Here is a 25,207-nt window from a genome sequence, read left to right as displayed (position 1 = left end):
AATTATTTGATCATTACACATTATATGCATGTATCAAAATATCACATATGCCCCATAAATGTACACAATTATTATGTATCAGTTATATGTGTACACACACCCCTAAAGCTATTTCAGGAGAGGGAGTAGAGGATTCGATAACACAGGGTGCCTATGGCACACCTTCTCAAACTCTTTTAATTCTTAACACAAACACGTGACATTGTTCCCATGTGTCCCTGAGGCTCAGAGAGGTTATATAACAAAGTCACATAGTCAATAGATGGCAAAGAAAGAACTGTGTAAAACTCTTTAGGCAAAAGAATTCAGTTTTTTTTACACCAGAGCTATTTCCAACTCTTCAGGGGTATTTTCCATCACCAGGGAAATTTTAGCCACATGAAACACAAGTGAAGTGTCAGGGAGAGACTTAAAAGAGTGGAAAGTGAGTCTGCCTTCCACAGTCCCACCACAGGGAAGAAATGCCTTCTCACAGATGCTAAAGGATCTAGCTGTGAGCCATTGCTGTGGGCTAGGCGCTGTCCTCCATGCTGGTCAGCTGCAGGGTCTTGGTCTACAGAATAACTCTGGGGAACTTGATACTACCCTAATTTTTCAGGAGGTTAGGCAACTTACTGAACGCTATGGTTGTTCTGGATAGAGGTCGGATTTGAATTCACATGTGTCTGAAATCTAACTTTCATGCTCTGTTTTAAACAACAGTTTTGGAAAAATTAAATCTGTGTCATGGACAGCCTGAAATGAACCCATAAATCCACTGAGATGAATTTACTCTCCATACGGTGTGAGGCTGGGTTTTATGAATATATTGTATGTATGTTATCCTGGTACATTTCCATTAATGGAAGTCAGATTCTTCCCAGTCCCTTAGAAACAATTAAAATGATACAGAGGAAGAGACTTAGAACTTTGCACGCAGTCGCTTAGTGTGGCTTGATTATCCAACACTACCATGAACCAGGTAGCACTTGGCATGGATTATCTCATTAAAACCTCCCACCAACCCAAGGAGGTAGTTAGTCTTATTATCTACATTTCTCAGATGAGGTTTAGAGAGGGTAAGTAAATTTCCCAAGGTTCCAAGAATGCTGGTTGCCCCAGCCCAATGCTGTGTACCACCAGGACAGATTTATTAGAGAACATTTTTACCTTGAGCCCTATTAGAGCTCCCCTAAACACATAGGTATTTATTATAAAGTGAAAATAGCCTTCATCAATCTAGACCTGTCAATAAAAAGACTTTTTATGTCTAATATTTTTTGATAGAAATGTTCTTTGTTTTCCCTAATGGACCTGAAAAATAAAGGCAATAGAGAGATGGAAGAAAAACTTGTAACTTTACTTTTATAATTGTCAACACACTTTTTTTTCTCTCTTCTGAGGTTTTCCAAAATACTAACAGCTTCCATTATCCCTGCCTGGATCTTTGTCTAAATTACTTACCAGTGATGCTTCTTGCCTGATTGTCATTTGGAGGAGATGGGCGTTTTCATAATTTCCCTGAATACCAGGGGTCACCAGCAGCCACAACTGTTCCCCACAGCAGGGAAATTTGGGGTAGTGGCCCCAGGGTTGTGTGCTTTGAGAAATCAGTCCCAAGAACTTCCAGCCACCCAAGGTGACCTCAGGCAGCACTGGAATGCTGCTGCCAGCTAGTCAGCGTGGAATTCAGCCACTAACGGTCCAGGTCTGCCCCCTGCCACTCCGGCCTCTTCTCAATCTGCCTGCTTCCTGCCCCATCCCTGCCAACTCCAAAGAGGACCACCGCCATCTGGAACTGGATGAGAACTTGGAGATCTTTGAGGACCCTCCACCATTTCACAGAAGAGGAATCAGAGGTCCAGAGAGGACAAGGTGATCCCTGTAACCTGGCTCCTGAAGCCCGAAGCACCCTGCTCCCCTGTGCTCACTCAGGAGTGGAGAAGACTCTAGTGGGCACTATTCTCTGGGGAGGTACCAGAATGTTCTCAAGGACATTCCCAAGGACACGGTCAAACTATGAAAGACAAGTACAAATTGCAAAGCAGGAGGCAAAGAGATAGAAGGGGGAGAGTCTGTCTGAAGAATGGAAGAGATAGAAAGAGCTCTGTTTGCAAAGAAGAGGGTAGAGCCAGTGAAACAGCATGGGGAATTGTGGGCTGTGTGTCTGAGCCCCTCCACAACCCAAAACCTTTGGTAAAATAAATATGTACACTCACAAAACTTCTGGCATGAATGGGTTTACAGTGGGTACTAACCTAGGAAACCAACCAAGGAGCTAAGTTTAGTCCATGCTGTTCAGGGAGGAAATAGTGTATTGTGTAAACAGGAGTTTGGGGGCCAGAGAAGCCAGTAGACTCTCAATTCTCGTAAGTTTGTAATTATCTAGGGAGGGGACATTGTTCTAGTGGGGGGTTTGAGCCAATCATGCCTAGACCAATGAAATTCAAGGGCTGACATTTTGCAGTGACATAAAGACATCTTTGAGGAAGTAAGGGAGCTGCAAGGGAGTTATAAGTGATCTGAAGGCTACTGACTTCATCACCATTTCTGGGAAGGCAAAACATCTAAAGAAGGATTCTTTCATTTCTTTAGCTGAAAAGTAACAATGTTAGTCAGTAATAATCAGTAATACTTCTTAATCCAATCTAAGAGCCTACCCAGGTACAATGGCTCACGGCAGCTGAGGCGGGAGGCTTGCTTGAGCTCAGGAGTTCGAGGATTGTCTGAGCGAGAGTGAGACCCCAATTCATGGAAAAAATGGAAAAACCCAGCCAGGCGCTAAGGCACGTGCCTGTAATCACAGCAGCTTCGGAGGCTGAGGCAGCAGGACATCCACAGCCTGAGTCTGAGGTTGCAGTGAGCTACGACCCCATTGCACTCTGCTCAGGGCATAGGGTTGGACTCTGTCTAGACAAAAAAAGAAAAAAATAATCTAAGAGTCTAGATTCAGATCCTGAATACAGTTTAATGTGGAATTTTCAAGAGCCTCATCCATAAATTTTCCCAACAGGTTCCCAAGTACATGCTGTCCTTAGTGAGTAAAATCTCTGGGAACTGCTCACATCCAGGCTTCTTAGAGCCCCCACGGGAGAGGTGAGATTCTCACATGTCTGCTTTTGCTTTCCCCAGTGGTGTGAGCAAAATGAGCAATGCCGACGTCTCCACCTGCCAGAGCTGCTGGTAGCCCCGCTGCACAGGCTCACACGATATCCGCTGTTGCTGAAGAATATCTGGAAAAGGAGCACAGACCCTGCTGAGAAAGTCCTGATCTACTCCATCAAGGAAAGGGTGGATAAGTCAATCCGTAAGTCCGTGCGATAAGCAAGCTTAATTAAAGAGCTGGGGCCCTGTAGCTCCTGGGGACCATCTGGACTTACATCTTACAAGGTAATTCCACTGACTTGAGGTCATGACTGTTGGAAAGGCAGACTCAAGTCAGAGTGCGCTGTAAACCAAACACACACAGAACAATGGGCTCCAGTCACATCCTGGAGTGTTATGAGAACACTAAGCCGACCTTACACAGGACGTGGCTCTGTCTCCAAGGGTCTCAGAAGTGAGTTCAGGCAGGAAAAGTTCTACTTCCCAGATGATTGAAGGCACTTTGTTTTTAACATTCATACTCAACCCACACACAAAGCAAGTGGGAATAAACACCATGGAAAGCGTATCCGGAGGATAAATTACCATTCATCGTTTTGTAAATCACTGAAATCCAGGGCCAGGGTAAAAATAATGTCAGTGTTTACAGCTGAAACATGGGGATGGGAATGGAGCAAGTCCTAAGCTGACTTACGTTTATTTGTGTGGCTCTGTGTAATAGAAATACAACTAAAGAAGTCCGTGATTTGTGTCCAGAAACCAAGATTTCCTGGTAGGCATCAAAAGGGAACATTTCAATTTGGTAATTATCAGCTGTGCAGAAATGGTGTTCTTTTTCTTTTGCATGTTTAAAAAGTAAAATGGCCATTGGGTTGGGAATTTCTTTTCTTAAATTTTTTATTCAAATTCTAAAATTACATGAGCAGCTGGAATTAAGTTTATCAAGAGAATAAGACAAAAATTCCATTAAAGAATTTTTTTAATAAATTATATATTTTTAATTTTATGGATAATTATTCATTTGAATAGGTTTGTGAGGGAGGATAATGGCAGCTCCACTGGAGATTTCTCAAAGAAAGAAACAAATGTCAACGCTATCCTCATGTTTACTTGAGTTTCTCAAATATCAGTTACGGAACTCCAATGGATAGTCCACAGCAATACTTAGTAAAATTCCTGTTCTATCTTCCCCAGCACACAAATACCCTAGAACTGTGACTTCCTCAAAACTCCAAATGCAAACTCTCCCTGTTGAAAATTATCTGTATTTAGCCCTCTCTTCTCTCCTCTTTACCCTGATCACAGAGATCAACTTAGCCTCTCCAACCTCTACTTCTATTCTCTCTTCACTTTTCATCAGTACCCCGATTCTCCCCAACAAAAGAGAGACAAGCAACTGACCCAACTGTTGAAGTGAGAAATCTGCATGGCCTTTCTTTGAGTCTATTACCTTAAAGATGAATCTCAAGGATTCCCCAAGCAACCTTAACAATGTGATTCTTTCTGTGTGTGGCTTGCTCCCCATGTTTCCAAAACTCATTTCAGAATCCCAATAACAACCTTGGGATTTTGTTGTAAAATGTTGGAAAATTAATACAAACCTTTAAAAGAGAAATTTAGTCCTTACCAAAAAAAAAAAATCATCATCTTCGTCGTGAAATGAGTGTTTTAGGATCTGTACAAAAAGATATGTTTGTCCTTGTTACCCTAATTTGCTTTTCTTCCCCTAATTATTGGCTCCATGGTATAGGGAATAAGAAAAACTACCAAGAGCTTTATTAGTATTATTGAAATAAAAATGAACATTTCCAACTAACTGAATTAAATTTGTGAAGCTTCATTTTTAACTCCAACAGCCTGACTTCCAATTAGTGAGTTTTCTAAGACACCTTCACTGTAAGCGGATGTCAAATGGGCCTGAAATATTGGCTCCAACAGCAGCTAGCACCTCTGCTGTGGACCTGGTTAAAATGATGCTACAATGTTACATGCATGTAAATATGTACTGAATGTGTCTTGTCTTTCAGGGGACCTTGAAGGAAAAGTGAAGTGGCTGGACAATTTCCAAAAATTTAGACATCTACAGGAGATTATAGTGTGGCCTCCACTTTGGGATAGAGATAAAAGGTTTTTCATTCCAGAGGTACAAAAGAAGGATCGACTAGGACTTAATATGCCTTTCTAGAAGCTTGGCATTTAGGCGGAAATTCAACTATCTTAGAAAGTCCCCCTCGGTCCACTTGAAGAATAAGTCTAGTTTTATGATCAAGAAGCAAAGCCTTCATGGGGCATCATATGTGGGGAGGCCAGCGTCACTGTGTCATTCCTGGGATGGTCCTTTTCAGAGGTTTTCCCATTCCTCCTCACTCCCATGTCCATCCATCGGCACTTCTAAATGTTGTGACCTTTCTGCATGGGGTTGCTTGTCCCAGATCCTTGACCATGCACCCCCAGTCACTAACGGTGTCTCTTTGATTTTCTCCTTTTCTTCCAAGGGTTTGAAACACATTTTTAAAGAACACATGGCAGAAAACATCTTGTCACCAACCAACCGACACCTTCTCTATGAAGGCAAATTAACTCTTGCAGGTAAATAACCACTTCCTTGAGAAAGTCAACATCTTTGCTGCCTGTAATTTGTTCAATTGCTATTAATTGATGGGTTGGAGGAAGGGCAGCCGCTGAGAGTCCAGGCTTCCAACAAAGGCCATTGAAGAGCAAACTCCTGAGGCTGGCTGCCTGGATCAGGCCCTGCTTGGTTTTTTCAGTCTGGGTAACCTTGGGCCAGTGACAGTGACCTCCTATGCCTCAGTTTACCCTTCTTTGTCTTGAACATTAAATGAGGCAACACATGGACAACCAGTTGAAAGACCAATTGGCACAATGTGTGTGCTCAATACATACAGCAGAACCTCCTTGGCTGATCACCTCCCTACACTGACCACCTCCTAATTTTCATGCACCAAATGTGCAGGTCAGTACAGTAGGCCTAGTCCTTTTTGATGACTAGCACGTTGCAGTCCCTAGCGTGGTCAACTTATACAGGTTATGCTGATGAGCAGAAAGGGCTGCCTGGCTGAAATAAGATTTGTAGTCATTCATTACTCATTGCTGCCTAAAACCAAAACCTTGATTGGGCACTGACCAGTGTGAAGCCCTGTGGGATGGGAGGTTGCCTGTCTGTGGTGGTGTGAGAGCTGATGGGGAGTGATTCTTTACTCTGCACAGACTGAGGCTCTGCTGTACTGTAGCTGTAGAGCTGAATGTCAGGGTAGGACATAATACTCACCTAGCGACTATCAAATAGGGAACATCCAGTGTTTCACGTCCAAGTGCTTTTTCGTGCACTGTCTCTTTCCAGTGAGTTTTACGGAGTAGTGATGTTTGATTTCATATTGCAAGTGAGAGATCTGAGGCTAGGCAAGGTTCCATATCACCTGGCCAGTAAACATCAGGGCACTCACTACCTTCCCTTCAAGCTGGTGTAGGCTTCCAGCATCACCTCAGGTGCCTTAAGAGCCAAGTAGGGGAACCCAGGTAGGAAACTGCAGGTGATTAAGGAGTCGTTGCGATCTCAGACAGGGAAGTGATAGGATTAAAGGAGCACTGAAGAAAGAGTTATCAGGAAGCAATCAGCAAAATGGCATAGACAAGTCCAAAGTAGTGAGACCAGAGGAAAGACCAGAAGCCCAGCAGTGAACAGGGTGGGGGGAGAAGGCCCTGGGCCTGTGGCTGCCCAGCTATTGTTCACCCGTTGTACAGCCACCCTCCACTCTTATTTGAAAAGAGAATAATTTAATTTGTCTTTAATGTTATTGACAATTTCACAATAACTATATGGCAAGACCAAATCAAGATAATGAAGAAAAATGAAACTCTGGGTTCCAACCTATATTTTTTCCCTCCAAAATTGGTCTCCATCTGAAATCATCAGAGATTTTGATTCAACCCTTCCCTCTACCTACCTACCTCCCAGCTATGTGACATTCACTGGCCTCTCCTAAAATGCTAGAAATGGCCATAAGTGTGAGAGGTATTTCAAAGGCAAACCTGGAGGACTTTATGATTGATAAAGTGTATGAAGAAGAAATGAGTCAAAGCTACTTTCAAACCTTCTCATCTATGTGTCTGAAAGTTCGATCACACTGTGGGTGGTGAGATAGTGGGGCAGGGAGTCAATTTTAGGCTTCAGGCTTGGGTATGATAAGACGCCATGTAAAAGCTGAATGAACATCTCCTGGCGGGTAGAAAGCCACCTCAGACGTGCCTTCAGTTGTCCCATATGCTTGGGAGGATTGTCATGGAAGTGCAGGCGGGAGACTCACATAAGAAGAAGCCTTCACAAATAGACTCAACTTTCATAGAAAATGTTTCTTGTAGGCCAGGCATGGTGGGTCACGCCTGTAATCCTAGCACTCTGGGTAGCCGAGGCGGCTGGATTGCTCGAGATCAGAAGTTCAAGACCAGCCTGAGCAAAAGCAAGACTCTGTCTGTACACACACAATAAAACTAGCTTGGAATTGCGGTGGGTGACTGTAGTCCAACTACTTGGGAGGCTGAGGCAAGAGGATCTCCTGAACCAAATAGTTTGAGGTTGCTATGAGCTATAACGCCATGGCATTCTACCCAGGACCACAGAGTTAGAGTCTGTCTCCAGAAAAAAAAAGGAAATAAAATGTTTCTTGTATGGTCACATTTTGTGGGATGAACTATATAACATCACTTTCTGAATGGCATAGGCTATATTGGCCAAGTTCTATCAGAGAAGAAGATTCCATATAAATCATGTAGTCTATATGGTATTAAATAGAGTTCAAAGCCAGTGAAATTTGTACTGAGTTGGGCATAGAGATTTGATGTGGGTACAGTAATAGTATTAGAAGAAATAGGACATATCACTTCTCAGCCTGTGGCTAAGATCAAGTGAAGAAATAGGACATCATTTGAATGGAAAAAAAGATTGAACCAAGAATCCAGGTGGCTAACACCAATTGTGGGCTTTGGTAAAATTGTTTAAATTTCTTTAATCTCTTCTGTAAATGTTGATGATGATAATGATAATGACAATGACAAAGAGAATAATGATGATGAATCCTAACACTTATGTATTTCTTTCAGCCTTAAAAAAAAAAAATACCTATACAGTTATTCTCTTTCTCAAAAGGTACAAGTTTTCATAACTTGTTTCATATCTTGCTTGGAAGAACCCTAGGTCCTCAATAAACAGCAGCCAAAATAATCATCATTTCCTAGACTAATGTCTAAGGCATAGAAGGTGCTTGCTACCTGTTTGTTAAAATAAAACATTTGAAATTAGGAGAAAGCAAAGCTATTTCATTTTGATAATGGTCATCAAGCTGATTCATTTATGAGTATCAGAGAGTGTGGAAAATAAATTTGACAGGTCTTAAAGGTTGCTATGGACTGAATTCATCATTCACGTATTGAAGCTCTGTACTCCAGTGTGGTTGTATTTGGAGTAAGGAAGTAAGGTAAATGAAGTCATAAGACTAGAGCCTTGATCTTATAGGATAGGGTCCTAACAAGAGGAGAGTCTCTAGATCTCACACTCTCTTTAACATGAAAGAACATATCCAGAAGGTGGTTGTCTGCAAACCAGGAAGAGAACCCTTACCAGGAACTCAATCAGCTGACGACATTGATCTGGTACATCCCAGCCCCCAGAACTTTGAGATATAAATTCCTATTATCTAAGCCACTATGGTTTTTTGCTGTGGCATTCTGAGCTAAGATAAAGGTCTGGTGTTGTTCCATTGCTAGTCCTGTGCACATGTATCAGCTGGCATATAAATTCAGGCACTGGAAACAGAGATAGATATTTTCAGACATTGAAAAGACAGATTTCTGACATGTTAAGTCTTGAGCTATGTGACAGCTTCACTCCACGAAGTGATAAGGAGCCAAGGTGTCTTCTGTCTTTTGCCATCTCTAGATTATTCTTTTCTTCTCTGTGGCCCAAGATGATTCACCAACATATCTGCACTTTGCCCAGTGACAAAAAGAGAAAGGGATGGGAGAGCTCAGCCCTTCCCTTTACAGATATGATTCAGAATTTGCCAAGTTATGTACTTTTTTTTTTTTCCAATGCAAAAGCAAGAGGATGTTTATTTACAAGCTCGAGCCTGGCAAGTTGTGTACTTTTATTCACAGTCCTCTGGTCAGAATTTAGTTGCTGGAAGATGTAGTATGTATTCTTGGTGGGTGTGTACTCACGAAAACTCAGGAATTCCATCACTACAAAAGAAGGGGAGAATGATTTTTGAGAGACCAGAAGTCTTTACAAAAGTAAAGTTTCTAATAGTGATGGGTTATAATTTTTAAAAGATATTCAAAGACTATCCAGATGGAATAAAATGCCTGATTTCTCTTCTATGCAAATATAGACAGAATCATGGCTCTAAACTTAAAGTAGAAAAGGACATAGAAATGAATTCAAGGCTGGGCTCACTGGCTTACACATATAACCTTAGCACTTTAGGAAGCTGAGGCAGGAGGGTCCCTTGAGCTCAGGAGTTTGAGATCAGCCTGAGCAAGGGCGAGACCCGGTCTCTACTAAAAACAGACAAGATGTGAATTATTCAAATTAAGGCAATTAGGGTTTCCATCACTTCAGGCACTTAACATGCCTATAATCCCAGCTACTTGGGAGGATCTCTTGAACCTAAGAGTTAGAGGTTGCTGTGAGCTATGATGCCCCAGTACTCTACCCAGCATGACAAAGTAAAACTCTGTCTCAAAAAAAAAGAAAGAATGAATGAATGAAATGAGTCCTAAATATATTATCTCTTAAGTTTAACCTTTGCCACCTGGCTTCCAAGGATAAGAGAATGTGAGAAAGAACTTCTAGAAATAAATGTAGAAATAGAACAAACTAAAAAAGTTTACTGAGTTTTCCTACATTTACTTTAAGTGCCTGTCATCCCTCTCTAAATAGACTGCCTTATCCTCTGAAATCCTTACATTTAACCATTTCTTTTTTTCTAAGGAATAGTGTAAAGTAAGGAAGGAGATACTTTAAAATTATTTTCTCTTCTACTTTTATTCCCTTCCTAAGGAAAAGTAAAGAAGCCTATTCACCTACAGTAACTATCAAAAGTAATATCAGAAAAGTCTGTAAATATACAACTACAAGAGAATATTTAAACATTCACCAACATGTTGTAAAACTTGAGAAATAAGCAGTTTTAATGATGGTCTTTGTCAGCATGGGCCGCCACAACAAAATACCGGAAAATGAGGGGCTGAAACAACAGAAACTCATTCCTCCCAGTCTGGGGTGTGGAAAGTCTCAGGTCAAGGTCAGTTCCTCACAGGGAATCTCTTTAGGGTGAGAGAGAGAGGGAGATCCCTGGAATCTCCTGTTATTAGCACACTAATGCTACTGGATCAGGGCTTGAGCCTTTTGACCTCATTTTAGTTTAATTGCTTCTAACTCCAAATACAGCTGCACTCCAACATATGAAATACAGCTTGGACTCCAACATATGAAATTTGCGGGGACACGACTCCATAGTTCATTATCAGCAACAAAATGCCTTTGCCAATAACCACTGAGATGGATCAAGATGCAGACATGCCCCAAGTTCAATTAGTTAATGGATGTGCCCTCGGCTTGTTTGAAGCCATTACAAATACCACCTGAATTACCTCAGATTCACATTAGATGCATCAAAATACAGTTGTCTTTAAAGTCAGAAGCTTGGGTTCTAACCCAGTCTGCTTTAGGAAGAAATCAATTCCACACTGATGCAGGCAGTTTTCTGACCTATGTGATCGGAGCTCCCAGGTGTGTCATAATACCCACCGTTTGGTTTATTAAGGATTTCACTAAGTTAAAGAAAAAACCCTACTACTGTTTCAAGTCCCCATTTCACCTTCTCTTTCTCTCCTCAGAAAGTACGAGATTCCTAGACGTCTACCTGTTTCTCTTTGATGATTTCCTCTTAGTTACCAAAACTAAGCGCAACAAAAAGGTAAAGGGTTGCCATTTTTAAATAAGGTCCCTGAACAAGTTTAGAAATCCTTCTAAATATGTTGTGTTAACATGTATTCTTACACACCAGATGGGATCTCTCTCCCTTTCAAAGATGGAGGCGTTATAAAATATTGGTCTTTTTAGTCAGATAGCTCTGAATTAAGGAAACAAAAATGAAAACAAAAGCATATTTCTCAAGGACATCGAGGGAGGTATACTTCTTCAAATGTTTTTATTTTTAATTATTATGGGTACATAATCGTTGTATATCTTTATAAGACACATGTGAATTATTCAAATTAGGGCAATTGGGGTTTCCATCACTTCAGGTGCTTAACATTTCTTTGTGTTAAGAACATTTTAATTCAACTCTTCCAGATATAAGTATACTCGAACTTATTGTTGATTATAATCTCTTTGTTGTGCTATCAAATATTATTCATTCCAGCTATCTGTATTTTTGCACCCATTAACCATCCCCCATATATTCCATGACCCTTGCTACCCTTCCCCCGGTCTCTGGTAACCATTATTGTATTCTCTGTCTCCATGAGACCAGTTGGTTTTAATATTTAGCTTCCACGTATGAGTGAGAACACACGAGATTTGTCTTTCTGTGTTTGGCTTATTCCACTTAACATAATGTTCTCCAGTTCCATCCAGGTTGCTGCATGCGGCAGGATTTCATTCTTTCTGTAGCTCTGTAATATTCCATTGTATATTTGTACCACAATTTTTTTATCCATTCATCCATTGATGAACATATAGGTTGATCCCCTATCTTGGCTATTGTGACTAGTGCTACAATAAAATATGAAAGAGCAGATAGCTTTTCTTTTTTTTAATTTTTTTTTTATTGTTGGGGATTCATTGAGGGTACAATAAGCCAGGTTACACTGATTGCAATTGTTAGGTAAAGTCCGTCTTGCAATCATGTCTTGCCCCCATAAAGTGTGACACACACCAAGGCCCCACCCACCTCCCTCCGTCCCTCTTTCTGCTTTTCCTCCCCCCCATAACCTTGATTGTCATTAATTGTCCTCATATCAAAATTGAGTACATAGGATTCATCCTTCTCCATTCTTGTGATGCTTTACTAAGAATAATGTCTTCTACTTCCATCCAGGTTAATACAAAGGATGTAAAGTCTCCATTTTTTTTAATGGCTGAATAGTATTCCATGGTATACATATACCACAGCTTGTTAATCCATTCCTGGGTTGGTGGGCATTTAAGCTGTTTCCACATTTTGGCGATTGTAAATTGAGCTGCAATAAACAGTCTAGTACAAGTGTCCTTATGATAAAAGGATTTTTTCCTTCTGGGTAGATGCCCAGTAATGGGATTGCAGGATCAAATGGAAGGTCTAGCTTGAGTGCTTTGAGGTTTCTCCATACTTCCTTCCAGAAAGGTTGTACCTGTTTGCAGTCCCACCAGCAGTGTAAAAGTGTTCCCTTCTCTCCACATCCACGCCAGCATCTGCAGTTTTGAGATTTTGTGATGTGGGCCATTCTCACTGTGGTTAGATGATATCTCAGGGTTGTTTTGATTCGCATTTCTCTAATATATAGAGATGATGAACATTTTTTCATGTGTTAGCCATTCGTCTGTCATCTTTAGAGAAGGTTCTATTCATGCCTCTTGCCCATTGATATATGGGATTTTTGGCTTTTTTCATGTGGATTAATTTGAGTTCTCTATAGATCCTAGTTATCAAGCTTTTGTCTGATTGAAAATATGCAAATATTCTTTCCCATTGTGTAGGTTGTTTCTGTGTTTTGGTTATTGTCTCCTTAGATAGCTTTTCAATAAACTGAATTCCCTTCCTGTGCATAGACATCCAGCAGTGGGACCACGGGGTCATATAGTGGTTTTAGTTTTTTCAGAAACTGTTCTCCATATCACTAATTCACACTCCCACTCACGGTGTGCGAGGGTTCCCCTTTCTCCACATCCTCTCTAGCATTCGTCATTGCCTGTCTTTTTGCTAAAAGCCATTTTAATTGGAGTGAGGGGATATTTCATTGTGGTCTTGACCTGCATTTCTCTGATGGCTGAGGATGCTGAGCATTTTTTCGTAGACCTATTAGGCATTTCTATGTCTTCCTTTGAGAATTGTCTATTCAGGTCCTTTACCCATTTTTTTTTTTTTTGTTTAATCAGTTTTATATATGAATGTATGGTTATTGAAAAGAAAATACAACACTTACCAAGTTATCTATTTGAAGTTGAGCAACAGGTCTAGTATGACCCCTGGAGAATTTTCTTTTCTTTTTTTTTTTTTTTATTAAATCATAGCTGTGTACATTAATGCGATCATGGGGCACCATACACCGGTTTTATACACTGATTGACACATTTTCATCACACTGGTTAACATAGCCTTCCTGGCATTTCTTAGTTATTGTGTTAGGACATTTATATTCTACATTTACTAAGTTTCACATGTACCCTTGGAAGATGCACCACAGGTGTAATCCCACCAATCACCTTCCCTCCGCCCATCCTCCCTCCGCCCATCCTCCCCCCCTGCCTCCCCTCCCTCTCCCCCTTCCCCCTATTCTTAGGTTATAACTGGGTTATAGCTTTCATGTGAAAGCCATACATTAGTTTCATAGTAAAGATGAGTACATTGGATATTTTTTCTTCCATTCTTGAGATACTTTACTAAGAAGAATATGTTCCAGCTCCATCCATGTACACATGAAAGAGGTAAAGTCTCCATCTTTCTTTAAGGCTGCATAATATTCCATGGTGTACACATACCACAATTTATTAATCCATTTGTGGATCGATGGGTACTTGGGCTTTTTCCATGACTTAGCAATTATGAATTGGGCTGCAATAAACATTCTGGTACAAATATCTTTGTTATGATGTGATTTTTGGTCTTCTGGGTATATACCTAGTAGAGGAATTATAGGATTGAATGGCAGATCTATTTTTAGATCTCTAAGTGTTTTCCAAACATCTTTCCAAAAGGAATGTATTAATTTGCATTCCCACCAGCAGTGTAGAAGTGTTCCCTTTTCTCCTCATCCATGTCAACATCTCTGGTCTTGGGATTTTGTGATATGGGCTAATCTTACTGGAGTTAGATGATATCTCAAAGTAGTTTTGATTTGCATTTCTCTGATGATTAAGGGTAATGAACATTTTTTGATATGTCTGTAGGCCGTGCGCCTGTCTTCTTTCAAGAAGTTTCTCTTCAAGTCCCTTGCCCAGCCTGCGATGGGATCACTTGTTCTTTTCTTGCTTATACGTTTGGGTTCTCTGTGGATTCTGGTTATTAAACCTTTGTCAGAGACATAACCTGCAAATATCTTCTCCGATTCTGAGGGCTGTCTGCTTGCTTTACTTACTGTGTTCCTGGCTATGCAGAAGCTTTTTAGTTTGATCAGGTCCCAGTAGTGTATTTTTGAAGCTGCTTCAATTGCCTGGGGAGTCCTCCTCATAAAATATTCGCCCAGACTGATTTTTTTCAAGGGTTTTCCCTGCACTCTCCTCTAGTATTTTTATAGTTTCATGTCTTAAGTTTAAATCTTTAATCCAGTGAGAGTCTATAGTTAATGGTGAAAGGTGTGGGTCCAGTTTCAGTCTTCTACAGGTTGCCAGCCAGTTCACCCAGCACCATTTGGTAAATAGGGAATCTTTTCCCCACTGAATGTTTTTAATTGGCTTGTCAAAGATCAAATAATGGTAAGTAGCTGGATTCATCTCTTGGTTCTCTATTCTGTTCCATGCATCTACCTCTCTGTTTTTGTGCCAGTACCATGCTGTTTTGATCACTATCGATTTACAGTATAGTCTGAGGTCCGGTAGCATGATTCCTCCTGCTTTGTTTTTATTTCTGAGTAATGTCTTGGCTATTTGAGGTTATTTTTCTGATTCCATATCAGGTGGGGCCTAACAACCTTGGGCGCTTGATGGAGGCTGGGGAGTGTTCACTCAGTTCCAGCCCTGCCCCTGATTGATGTTACTGACAAAACAGAACAACTTTGCAGGAATTTGTTTCTGTCCCTGCTATATTCCCCTGCAGAAGAGAAGCTTTTTGTGTTCCCAGAACCTGTGCCTCAGGCCCTGTCTTTGCTCCTACTTGTTTGTATTCACAGCATGGTTAGCGGACAGTTCTAGCCTCCTGCCTTCCTTTGTCTATAGGCTGACGATCCCCTGAGGGCCAGGTGTGTCTTAGGCTCAGTAAAGCTGTCCTCTGGATCAGCCCTGCCCTGGGAATCTCCCAGCTCTGCACGTGTGTTTTCTAGTCCCTGCACTCCACCCAGGCCTGTACCGCCTAAGGCAAACCCTTCACTCACGGGGCCTGCATTTCCGTCCCAGATCTGTTCCCTGGTGGTTGCCACCTGAGAAGATGCCCGGCCTCCTCTGGTTACCCAGAGAGACAGGGGGTGTAACTTCGGAATATCCGGAGTGAGCCCTATTATTGTCAAAACAGCTGCTGCTCTGTGCCTTGGGGCACCGCTGCTCCCGCGTGGTTCCCTCTCAGCCGACCATCCTCTCCTCACTCCTGTGCTGCAGAATCAGCACTGACCAGCTGTAGTCCAGGCCCTGTCCACACCCCTTGAAAAATCACCCAAGAATCTGGACTCCTGGGGGACAGGCCTCTAGACCTCAGAGTGAGAGTGGAGGGGAGTGCTGGGAGCTCAGAATTGCAGGTAGAGAATATATACAGTTTTATACAGTTTTATGCCTGGCAGGAGAATGCCATGGCACCCTAGTAGGGAAGGTATGTCCAGTTTTTAGAGGGTTTCTCCCATGGAGTGTAGTGGGAGGACCTTTGAACTCTGCTTCTTTGTTTGTGGGGCACTTCAAGCCGTTCTCGTGGGGGAGGGGATTCCCATATGGTTGGTAATGGATTTTGTACCTTTTGTTTGTATCCTTGGGGTCGCAGCTCGCCTCAGCGGGGTTGATGTGCATTCTTCAACCTTCTCTCTTGGTGCAGCTCTAATCCACCAGGTTACTTGCTAAATCTCTGTCCTTTAACTCTCCTTTTGGAAGGGAGCCTCTGTGGAAAGCTGGCTTCAGTCAGCCATCTTGTCTCCCCTCTACCCATTTTTTAATAAGACTTTTTAATTTTTCCCCTATTGAGTTGTTGGAGCTCCCTATGTATCCTAGTTACTAATCCCTTGTCAGATGGGTAGTTTACAAATATTTTCTCTCATTTTGTAGATGCCTCTTCACTTTGTTCATTGCTTCCTTGATGTGATCCCAGTTGTCCAATTTTGCTTTGGTTGCTTGTGCTTTGGGACTATTACCCACGAAGTCCTTGCCAAGACCAATGTACTGAAGTGTTTCCCCATGGTTTCTTTTAGTATTTTCATAGTTTCAGGTATACAACGAGAGTTAGGAGTCTAGTTTCAGCCATACATGTGGCTGTTATTGTGTTGAGGTAAGTTCCTTCTATACTCACATTTTTGAGAGTTTTTATCATTAAGGGATGTTGAATTTTATCAAATGCTTTTTCATTATCAATTGAAATGATCATATGTTTTTTGTTCTTTGTTCTGCTGAAACAGTGTCTCATACTTGATTGATTTGCATATGTTGAAGCATCCTTTCATCCCTAGGATGAATCCCACATGACCATCATGAATGATCTTTTGAATGTGTTCAATTTTGTCTGCTAATATATCTTGAGGATTTTTGCAGTTATGTACTGATATTGGCCCGTAGTTTTCTTTTTTGGTTGTGTTTGTGGTTGAGTTTGCTATCAAGGTGACACATGTGTCATAGAATAAGATTGGAAGTATCTCTTCCTCATTTATTAAAAGGATTTGTTCTGTAAAATGTGGATTCCATCAAAAAGCCACACTCAAGATTCCAGAAGGCTGCTTGTGGTGTCAAAGCTGCAGGTTCCTTTGAGCAATCAAGTAGATACCCATTAATCAATTTATGAGTAGCTGATTGGTGGCTGGGGAGGGAGGGAGTGTTGGAAAATATTAAGTGTCACAGTTTGGGAATGTACGGCCTCCTACTTCAAGTTATTCAGACTAGCATGTCTGAACAAGCCAAAGCCAAGTTCTGAAAATCTCTACCCCTTTCAAAAACCTCAGTATTACTGCAGCTGACCTTCTCTTAAATAATGGTACAAATCAGAACACATGAATTTAAGGCAACCCATGTTGATGAGGTGATTGGCTTCCTGCTTCACAACTTGATTCCCAAATAAGGACTATTGTCACTTTACATGTTTCTTTGCTATTTTGTGTACAATACATATCATGCAAATCACAATATTTTACACCCCTTTAAAAAATTTCAGCATCTTGGGGCGGCGCCTGTGGCTCAAGGAGTAGGGCGCCCGTCCCATATGCCGGAGGTGGCGGGTTCAAACCTAGCCCCGGCCAAAAACCAAAAAAAAATTTCAGCATCTTATATATTCAAAGTAATTTCAGTTATTTGCAAATACTGAGCATGGAATCTAGAGTTTAGTATTATTAATAGATAGCATCCACAGTGTCAGCCAAAAAGAGACCCTCCTTTCTCATTCATCTAACTCAATACTATAGAGAGATTAAGACCCTGAGGATGAAGACCTTCCCACTGATGTGATGGTGATTTATTTATTCATGTAATTAAACTTAGAGAATCAGAAATGCTTTGCTTTAAATCCCTATGCTTCGGGGAAATACTTTTCATGACCCAGAAACCTAGATTTCAATTGTTTTTAAGAATGTATTTGCGTAAGAATGCAGGCACATGCACAAATATTTATTTCCTATTTATTGCATTATTTTCCTTATTAATTTTCAGAAAGTTGGAGGCTCAGACGCTGGTTTACTGTGTCCTTCTCTTACTCCTGAGCTGCAAACCGTAATAAAAGAGGGCGGTTCGTGTACAGTGCTCGATCAGCCTATTCCGCTTGATAGATTGGCGGTCAAAAGTATCGATCCACTCCACGTATCAGGTATGTGTTTATTTTCATTATTCAGCCTGTCTGTTGGCCATCACAGAGTTTTATATTGGCCTATTTTGGTAGCAGGACATGAATCCAAATAAAGTCCTCATAAAACATAAGACCGTGTTCATTTGTGGTTATATGTCACTCACTTTATGAATTAGTTATCATGGCCAATGCTCGCATGAGCTAGCTCTGCCCCTGGCTAGCCGATGACCTTAGCAAGGCATTTAAATTTTCTAAACCTCAGGGTCTTCTCAGTAAGATAGGGATAATAATATTCACCTCCATGGGTTTTTGTAAGAATTAAAGGAAAAACACATCTAATGCAGTCAATAAATGATAGGTGTTGTTAGAATTATAATATTATAGTGATATTATTAGTACTACTACTATTGTTAAAGTACCAGTAATCATGATGGGCTAGGCAAGTATTTTATTATGCTTTGGAAAGAAATATGCCAGAAATTAAATATATAAATATTGTCTATCAATATATACAACCTAGAAGCTGTGTATACACACACGCATCAGAAATACACATTTCTAATCTTTTATTCAAGCATTTCCCATTTGTTTCCTGGGAGCCAGGCACTCAGCAGGCCCTGCGGATACAAAGATGAATAAGAAACAGCCCTTGTCCATGGGGTGCTCTCAGAATAATGGAAGATCAGTAAATCCTTTGTTAAGAAAGTCCCTCTGAGGGAACTTGAAGGACATTTTGGTCTATTCTGGGCTGGGTAGGTGACAGGGTTCAGGAGCAGGGTCCTAGCCCAGCCGAGGCCAGACAGGTGGGGACTGTGCTCCTGTGATGTGGGAGGAGCAGGAAAAAAGGAGACACTCACCATGTCCCTCCATTGCCACGCCAGCAAGTGAGCCCAATGACTTCAATGACTAGCATAGAACAAATCCATCCATACTAGAGCAACTTAAAGCATGAACGAATGACTATCAAACAATAATGGGGAGTATTTATATGGTTACGCTATAGAACTAAGTTATATATTTAAATGCTGCACAAATGGTAACTTTGAATAGCTAGCTGCAACCTCTCTCCCCAAGTGCAGAAGGGAAAGCTCTATCCAGAGACATAGCCTTCTGCCTCCTCTGTTTATTCTTTCTGCGTTCAGTAAGATTTGCTGAAAACTGACGAAGGAAGGGCCTACAGGCTGCTCGTACTTGATTTGATTGGGCCCAATCACAGTCTACATAGGCCAGTGTTTTTCAAAAAAAATTTTTTTTTTATCTCACAGCAAACTTGAACCCATAGTTCAACTTCAATGGCACACTTAAATTGTGTTGATCAAAAAAAAAAAAGAGTGAAAAAAAAGAATATACTGGGAGGCACCTGTGACTCAAAGGAGTAGGGTGCCAGCCCCATATGCTGGAGGTGGCGGGTTCAAACCCAACCCTGGCCAAAAACCGCAAAAAAAAAGAATATACTTACTGTTCTTTGAACTTCTTTCAAAAATAATTTAATTAATGATGTTCAAAAATTTTCATGGGATACCTAAGATCCTCTTACACACACCAGTGTGCCGAGGCACCCTGGTTGAAAATCACTGATCTAGGCCAAAGTCTGCATGAGCCAGCAAGCAGTTCAGGAGCAACCTACGGGGACCGCGTCAGGGTTGCACCCTCTGCCTGGTGGGTGCACTTCGATCCGCTTCTTGCTCCAAGGATGGCAAAGGAGATAGATAAACCAGATTCAGTACTTGGGGGCCAGAAATCACTTCCATTTTTCATGGAAAAAATATTACAGTGGAGGGCATCCTATACTGGAATTTAACCTCTCACTCCAGAAGCTACAGTTAGAAATTCTGGCATGATGAATGGAACAAGTGGAGTAAGAGGCTGTAACCACCCCCTGCCGAGCTCCCCTGTGAGGAAGAAAAGATTCAGCTTGGCTGAGGGCTCAGTTTAGTCCCCGCCCTGCCAGCTCTAAGACCTAGATTTAATGGAAAATCTGACATCAGTGGATTATCTTGGAATATGATGCATGTTTTCCCCCATTTCTTCTTTTTATAAATGAAAACAACACCTTTTTAAAAAACTATGTCCCCACTTTAAAAAAAAAAAAAATGTCTGATTTGTGACTGTCATCTCCTTTCTTAAGTCTTCTCCTTTCTCTGGTCTGTTATCTTGACTGTTCAGACATGGTGCATGAGAATAGTGCTAGACTGGGAAAGAGTCGATAGGGACCAAAGAAAAAGATTGAGTTTCCAGTCCCAGGGACCTAATTTAAAATCCCAGCTATGTCATTTACAAGCTGTATGACCTTGGAAAAATTAATTTAAGTCGTTTCTTCATTTTCAAGTGGGAATTAGCTGACCTATTTTTATAGGGTTGCTGTATGGTTTAAACGACAAAAAAAAAAAAAAAAAAAATAGAAAAAAATGGAGAAAAAACAGTGTGGTCTCCAATGTATAGAAAATGCTTTAAAAACAGTGTCAATTATTATATAATAGTGTCAGCAAAAAAAGAGTCATTCCTGTTATATACTATCTCTTTCTTGTATTTTACAGGCCTACCCATATGAGGTTCTTTTGCTTATAAAGTCCTTTATACCAACATTATAAACCAAACGGATGAGGCCTGCCTTGAGTGAACTGATTTTTGAGGAATTATAAGGGTTTTTGAGGGTTCTAAAAACCAGCCAAAAACAACCACCTGAACTTTAAAGCCTTGCCTGCTACAGGGAATTAATAAGGATAAGAATCAGGGAGTAGGGCGGCGCCTGTGGCTCAGTGAGTAGGGCGCCGGCCCCATATGCCGAGGGTGGCGGGTTCAAACCCAGCCCCGGCCAAACTGCAACAAAAAATAGCCGGGCGTTGTGGCGGGCGCCTGTAGTCCCCGCTGCTCGGGAGGCTGAGGCAAGAGAATCGCGTAAGCCCAGGAGCTGGAGGTTGCTGTGAGCTGTGTGACGCCACGGCACTCTACCGAGGGCGGTACAGTGAGACTCTGTCTCTACAAAAAAAAAAAAAAAAAAGAATCAGGGAGTAGAACAAACACAGACACATATCCCCCACCCCCCAGAAAGTCATTTTAATGGGTATAAGTTCTCTCACCCAGAGAAGCTGAACAGAAAGGCACGACTTGACCTGAACAGACTTTGTTACTGCAGAATTTAGGAAAGACGAGGTTTAGGGTATTATGAGTATAATCTGTGATACTGGAATGGTTCTTACAGTGACTTGGATTCTGAAATGAAGCCCAATCCACCTCAAAAAAGTCTGAGTTAAACTCGCAAAGTTCAACAAATACCAAACAGGGCGGTGAGCAAGCATCAGCTTTGTGACTAATTAGGAGTAAAGGGCACCAGCTAAGTATTAGGTGTGGGCAGGAGACAGCCCGGGTTTGTTTTGTTTCTTTATTTGTTTCTAAACATTAATTGACTGTAGAAAGAATGATAAACTGTAGAATTTTATTCCCTCCATTGCAGTAATAATTTTAGGAAGAGATTTTCATTTTAAGAGCTCCTGCTATATTAAAAAAAACAAAAAAACCCTGCTTTCCCAATATCTCCTGTCATTTCTTTGAGATCAATAGGAAATGACAGAACAGACTTTCTTTTAGACACAGAAATCATGCCAACATCCCATTTGGTGTTTGTTTTGTTTTACATTTCACACAATTTAGTTGAATACTGCATTTTTCTTTGAGTCAAGTTTTTTTTTTTGTTATTATTTATTTATTTATTTTGGCTTTTCTTGGCCTGTCATGAAGCAGTCAGGTGGTTTTGTATTTTTGCCACATCTTAATTTGTTGATAAACCTTGTTTTGACATAACTTCTCTCAGAATACAAAAATAAGCATTTTAAAAAGGAGAGGACAAAACAGAAAATGCCGTTGTTTTCCATATTATTTTTTATTGTGTTTTCATACACACAAGATTCACCTAATGCTTAGCTCGTTCTCTGAGGAAGAGCTTCTTTCTCATCACTTAAGCCATAGCTACATTTCATCAAGTTCCAGAAGTCGTTAGCTAAGGAAGAAAGGGTTTTTGAATTAAAGTGGGCTGTATTTGTACGTAGTAGTGAAGCCTTGGCCTTGTAATCAATTTTCTTTTTGGAATCTACATAAATCTCCCACCCTCATTAAAAACATAAATCAACCCCTCAGGTTCTTGTACTAAAATTTCACATGAAATGATTTGGCTTTTTGTCTTTGTAATATCTTTTTCTAGTCTTTGGGCTGAGAAATGCTTTTCTTATACAACATGAAAACAGATACCGACAGTGTATAGCAGCATTCTTATTGCAAGCCCAGACGGAAAACATCAAAGTATGTATTTTAATTTTGTTAAGTCTTTGATTCTTCAGAGTTTACATAAGGAAAAATCTCATCCTAAGCCTCTTCAGTAACAGTGAATGGAGTTTTCCTTCATTTGCTCTGGGAAGGGCAGAGTCAGGGTGGGGTGGGAGGTAGGGCCTCTAGTTCCCATCATGCTCACAAGCTTTTCTCACACCCTCAGAGTTGACACAACCTCTCTTTCTTGCTGCAGAAGCTCAAGGGCTGCCTCTGAGTTCTGCACTTCCTATAGGAAATGGGGGGAGAATTGCATTGTATTGTATGATTAAAACTTAAGGTGCCCCCGTCAATTTCCCAAGAGCAAATAATGTGCTATCAGCTTAAGTAAGGGCCTGCTGCAGTAAAGAGCCAGTCGAGCCAGCTCAGCCTATAAAAATATGCCATTGTTTTTACAGCTATGGAGTTGAAGAGGAGCTGCCTCCCTCTGGTTTCTTTATCTCTGAAGTTTCTATTTTTATATTTCCCCTGGAAGGCTTTCATCATAGCAACAACATGGCCAGACAATAAATGCAATTTTGCATTATTCTTAAAAATTCAATTTCCTGGGTCACTTCCCTCAGGTCTGTTTTTCAAATTCTACCATAGAAGAAGAACTTCTGTTTTCATACAAAATGTCAGTTCAAGAAACTCAACTTTCAAACTATATATATTCTCAGCACTCATTTTTCTAATTAGTCATCATTGACGATTATGGCTCCTTGATTACTCATGACTGTTACCCAACTTGCATACCATACTCATTCAATCCATTTGCATTTTCCTATATAATTAGAGGTATTTATATGAGATGTAAGAAAGAAAATGGGAACCATATGCAAATGTTTCGTTAGTCTTCAGTTTTAAAGAGCAAGTCAATAAATATAGCAGAAAACATTAATCTAACCATGTGAGAATTCGTCAGTTTAACATTCTAATCTTTTATAGTTATGTATACCTTTTCCTTTATCAACAGAAAACATGGATGGTACAAATAACAACAGCGATCTCTTGCTTCATGAAGAGTCAGGAAACCAAGAAAATCTCTTTATTCACATTGCCTGCAGAATCCTCTGAAATTTAGGACCTAAAATAAGTGGCGTACCTTTTTAGAAATCAGTGCTTAAGGTCTTACTTCATTACAACTTTTGTAACCCTTATCTAGAGATAAGCTAGAAGGAAATGTGCATTTTAAAGGAGTTCCAGGATTTGAGAATTTGAGCTAGGAAAATCCTTAGTATGGAGGAATAATGACTGTAACAAATTCGAACTCTGAGGAATTTCTTGACAGATTTATACTGATATTCAGACTACCTTCTAATGCTTCATTCAGTCAGCTTTGTAACAGGTTCAAGGGGAGAATGGTGCTATTATAATTTGTAAAGGGTGAATAATCAGATACATGGAACAGAAGGAAAACATCCATGGCTGTGTCTAATATCAACACTAGCACCTTACCGTGTGTCTATAAAACACTGAAGCCAGTTTTCCTACATGACTCGTAAACCAGTCTGACCGCTTTCCAGTCCTACCTCAAACACAAAGACAATTCTTTTGATACAAAGTTTGATTACTCTTTTAATATGTTATGCAATAAATAAGGTCTCCATTTTAGTAGCAGCTTTAAAATTCCTGTTCTCCAACAGTTCACTTATCTCAGGTATACTTTACAACACTCTAAGCTGGAAGTAGAAAATTGCGAAGACTAAATTCCATTATTTTATTTCAAGACAGAAAAAGTATCTGTTCTGTTTTCACCAGTTCCCTCCTTCACATGGGCAATTTTCATAAATAGTAAGGTATCTTTCTCTTAACTTTGTTTTTTATAGAAGGATGGTGTTTGTCATAAAAATACTTTCTGGTTTTTTTTTTGTTTTTTTTTTTGTAGAGACAGAGTCTCACTGTACCGCCCTCGGGTAGAGTGCTGTGGCGTCACACGGCTCACAGCAACCTCTAACTCTTGGGCTTACGCGATTCTCTTGCCTCAGCCTCCCGAGCAGCTGGGACTACAGGCGCCCGCCACAGCGCCTGGCTATTTTTTGGTTGCAGTTTGGCTGGGGCTGGGTCCGAACCCGCCACCCTCGGCATATGGGGCCGGCGCCCTACTCACTGAGCCACAGGCGCCGCCCTACTTTCTGGTTTTGATTGTTATGTCTGTGTATATGTCAGCATAGTACGGTAACTTAATTTTAGTTGGTAGAACTTAAAAACTTCATTAGAATTTTTATCAAGAAAGGCAATTTGAATTATATGTACTATTAGTCGCATTTAAGGGACTAGATTTTAGGGTCAGATTAGTCTATCAAATGAAATTCAGTGTCAGGCAAGGTGTCTTTTGCCATTTCCAAAGTGGAAGTAGTAAATTTTTCAAGTTTGGCTGCAAGACAACTGAGACCTTAACTAATTTCTTAAAGCTGAAGAAGGGGATGGAGAGAATGACGTTTGTGGGGGTCTGGGCCACAGTAATTCTTTGAGGAAGATGCTTGTTTTCCCCCACCCCCAACATGGCAGCACTGCAGGTGCAGCAGAAAGACTCTCATGTAAGGGCCCAGCAATTTCAGCAAGGAGAGTGATAGTCTCTTTGTAGTAATGTCAGACATTTATTAGAAATAAAGAGAAAACACAGGCAGCGCCTGTGGCTCAAAGGAGTAGGGCGCTGGCCCCATATGCCAGAGGTGGCGGGTTCAAACCCAGCCCTGGCCAAAAACTGCAAAAAGAAAGAAAGAAAGAAAGAAAAACAAAAGAAAAATCCAGACAGCAATAACTGTTATAAATAGCTAAGAATAAGTGAAGAGGACAAAAGGAAAGAATAGACTTCAAGTGAGTTCCTACTGATGGTATCCAGGTAAGAGTGAAAGTAATTATGTTGCGAAGACAATATAGATTTATGCCAGAGAAGATTAATATAAAGAAATATTTGGCTAAAA

General features: G+C 40.7%; 1 protein-coding gene across 1 annotated transcript in view; it reads left to right on the top strand.

The window, feature by feature from the left end:
• Positions 1-24,166, top strand: part of PLEKHG7 (pleckstrin homology and RhoGEF domain containing G7) — a 72,777-nt gene extending 48,611 nt beyond the window's left edge. Inside the window, exons 14-20 of the mRNA XM_053583355.1 lie at positions 3,112-3,286; positions 5,112-5,227; positions 5,580-5,673; positions 10,999-11,078; positions 17,849-18,002; positions 22,180-22,277; positions 23,257-24,166. Of these exons, the coding sequence (XP_053439330.1) occupies positions 3,112-3,286; positions 5,112-5,227; positions 5,580-5,673; positions 10,999-11,078; positions 17,849-18,002; positions 22,180-22,277; positions 23,257-23,364 (825 nt within the window). The 3' untranslated portion in view covers positions 23,365-24,166. The remainder of the gene's footprint in view (positions 1-3,111; positions 3,287-5,111; positions 5,228-5,579; positions 5,674-10,998; positions 11,079-17,848; positions 18,003-22,179; positions 22,278-23,256) is intronic.
• The last annotated feature ends 1,041 nt before the right edge of the window (positions 24,167-25,207 follow it).

The sequence above is a fragment of the Nycticebus coucang genome, chromosome 3 (assembly GCF_027406575.1).
Source record: "Nycticebus coucang isolate mNycCou1 chromosome 3, mNycCou1.pri, whole genome shotgun sequence".
In the NCBI taxonomy this organism is placed as follows: domain Eukaryota; kingdom Metazoa; phylum Chordata; class Mammalia; order Primates; family Lorisidae; genus Nycticebus; species Nycticebus coucang.
The sequence above is the reverse complement of the archived record's forward strand: the minus strand, read 5'-3'. Positions and strand labels throughout refer to the sequence as shown.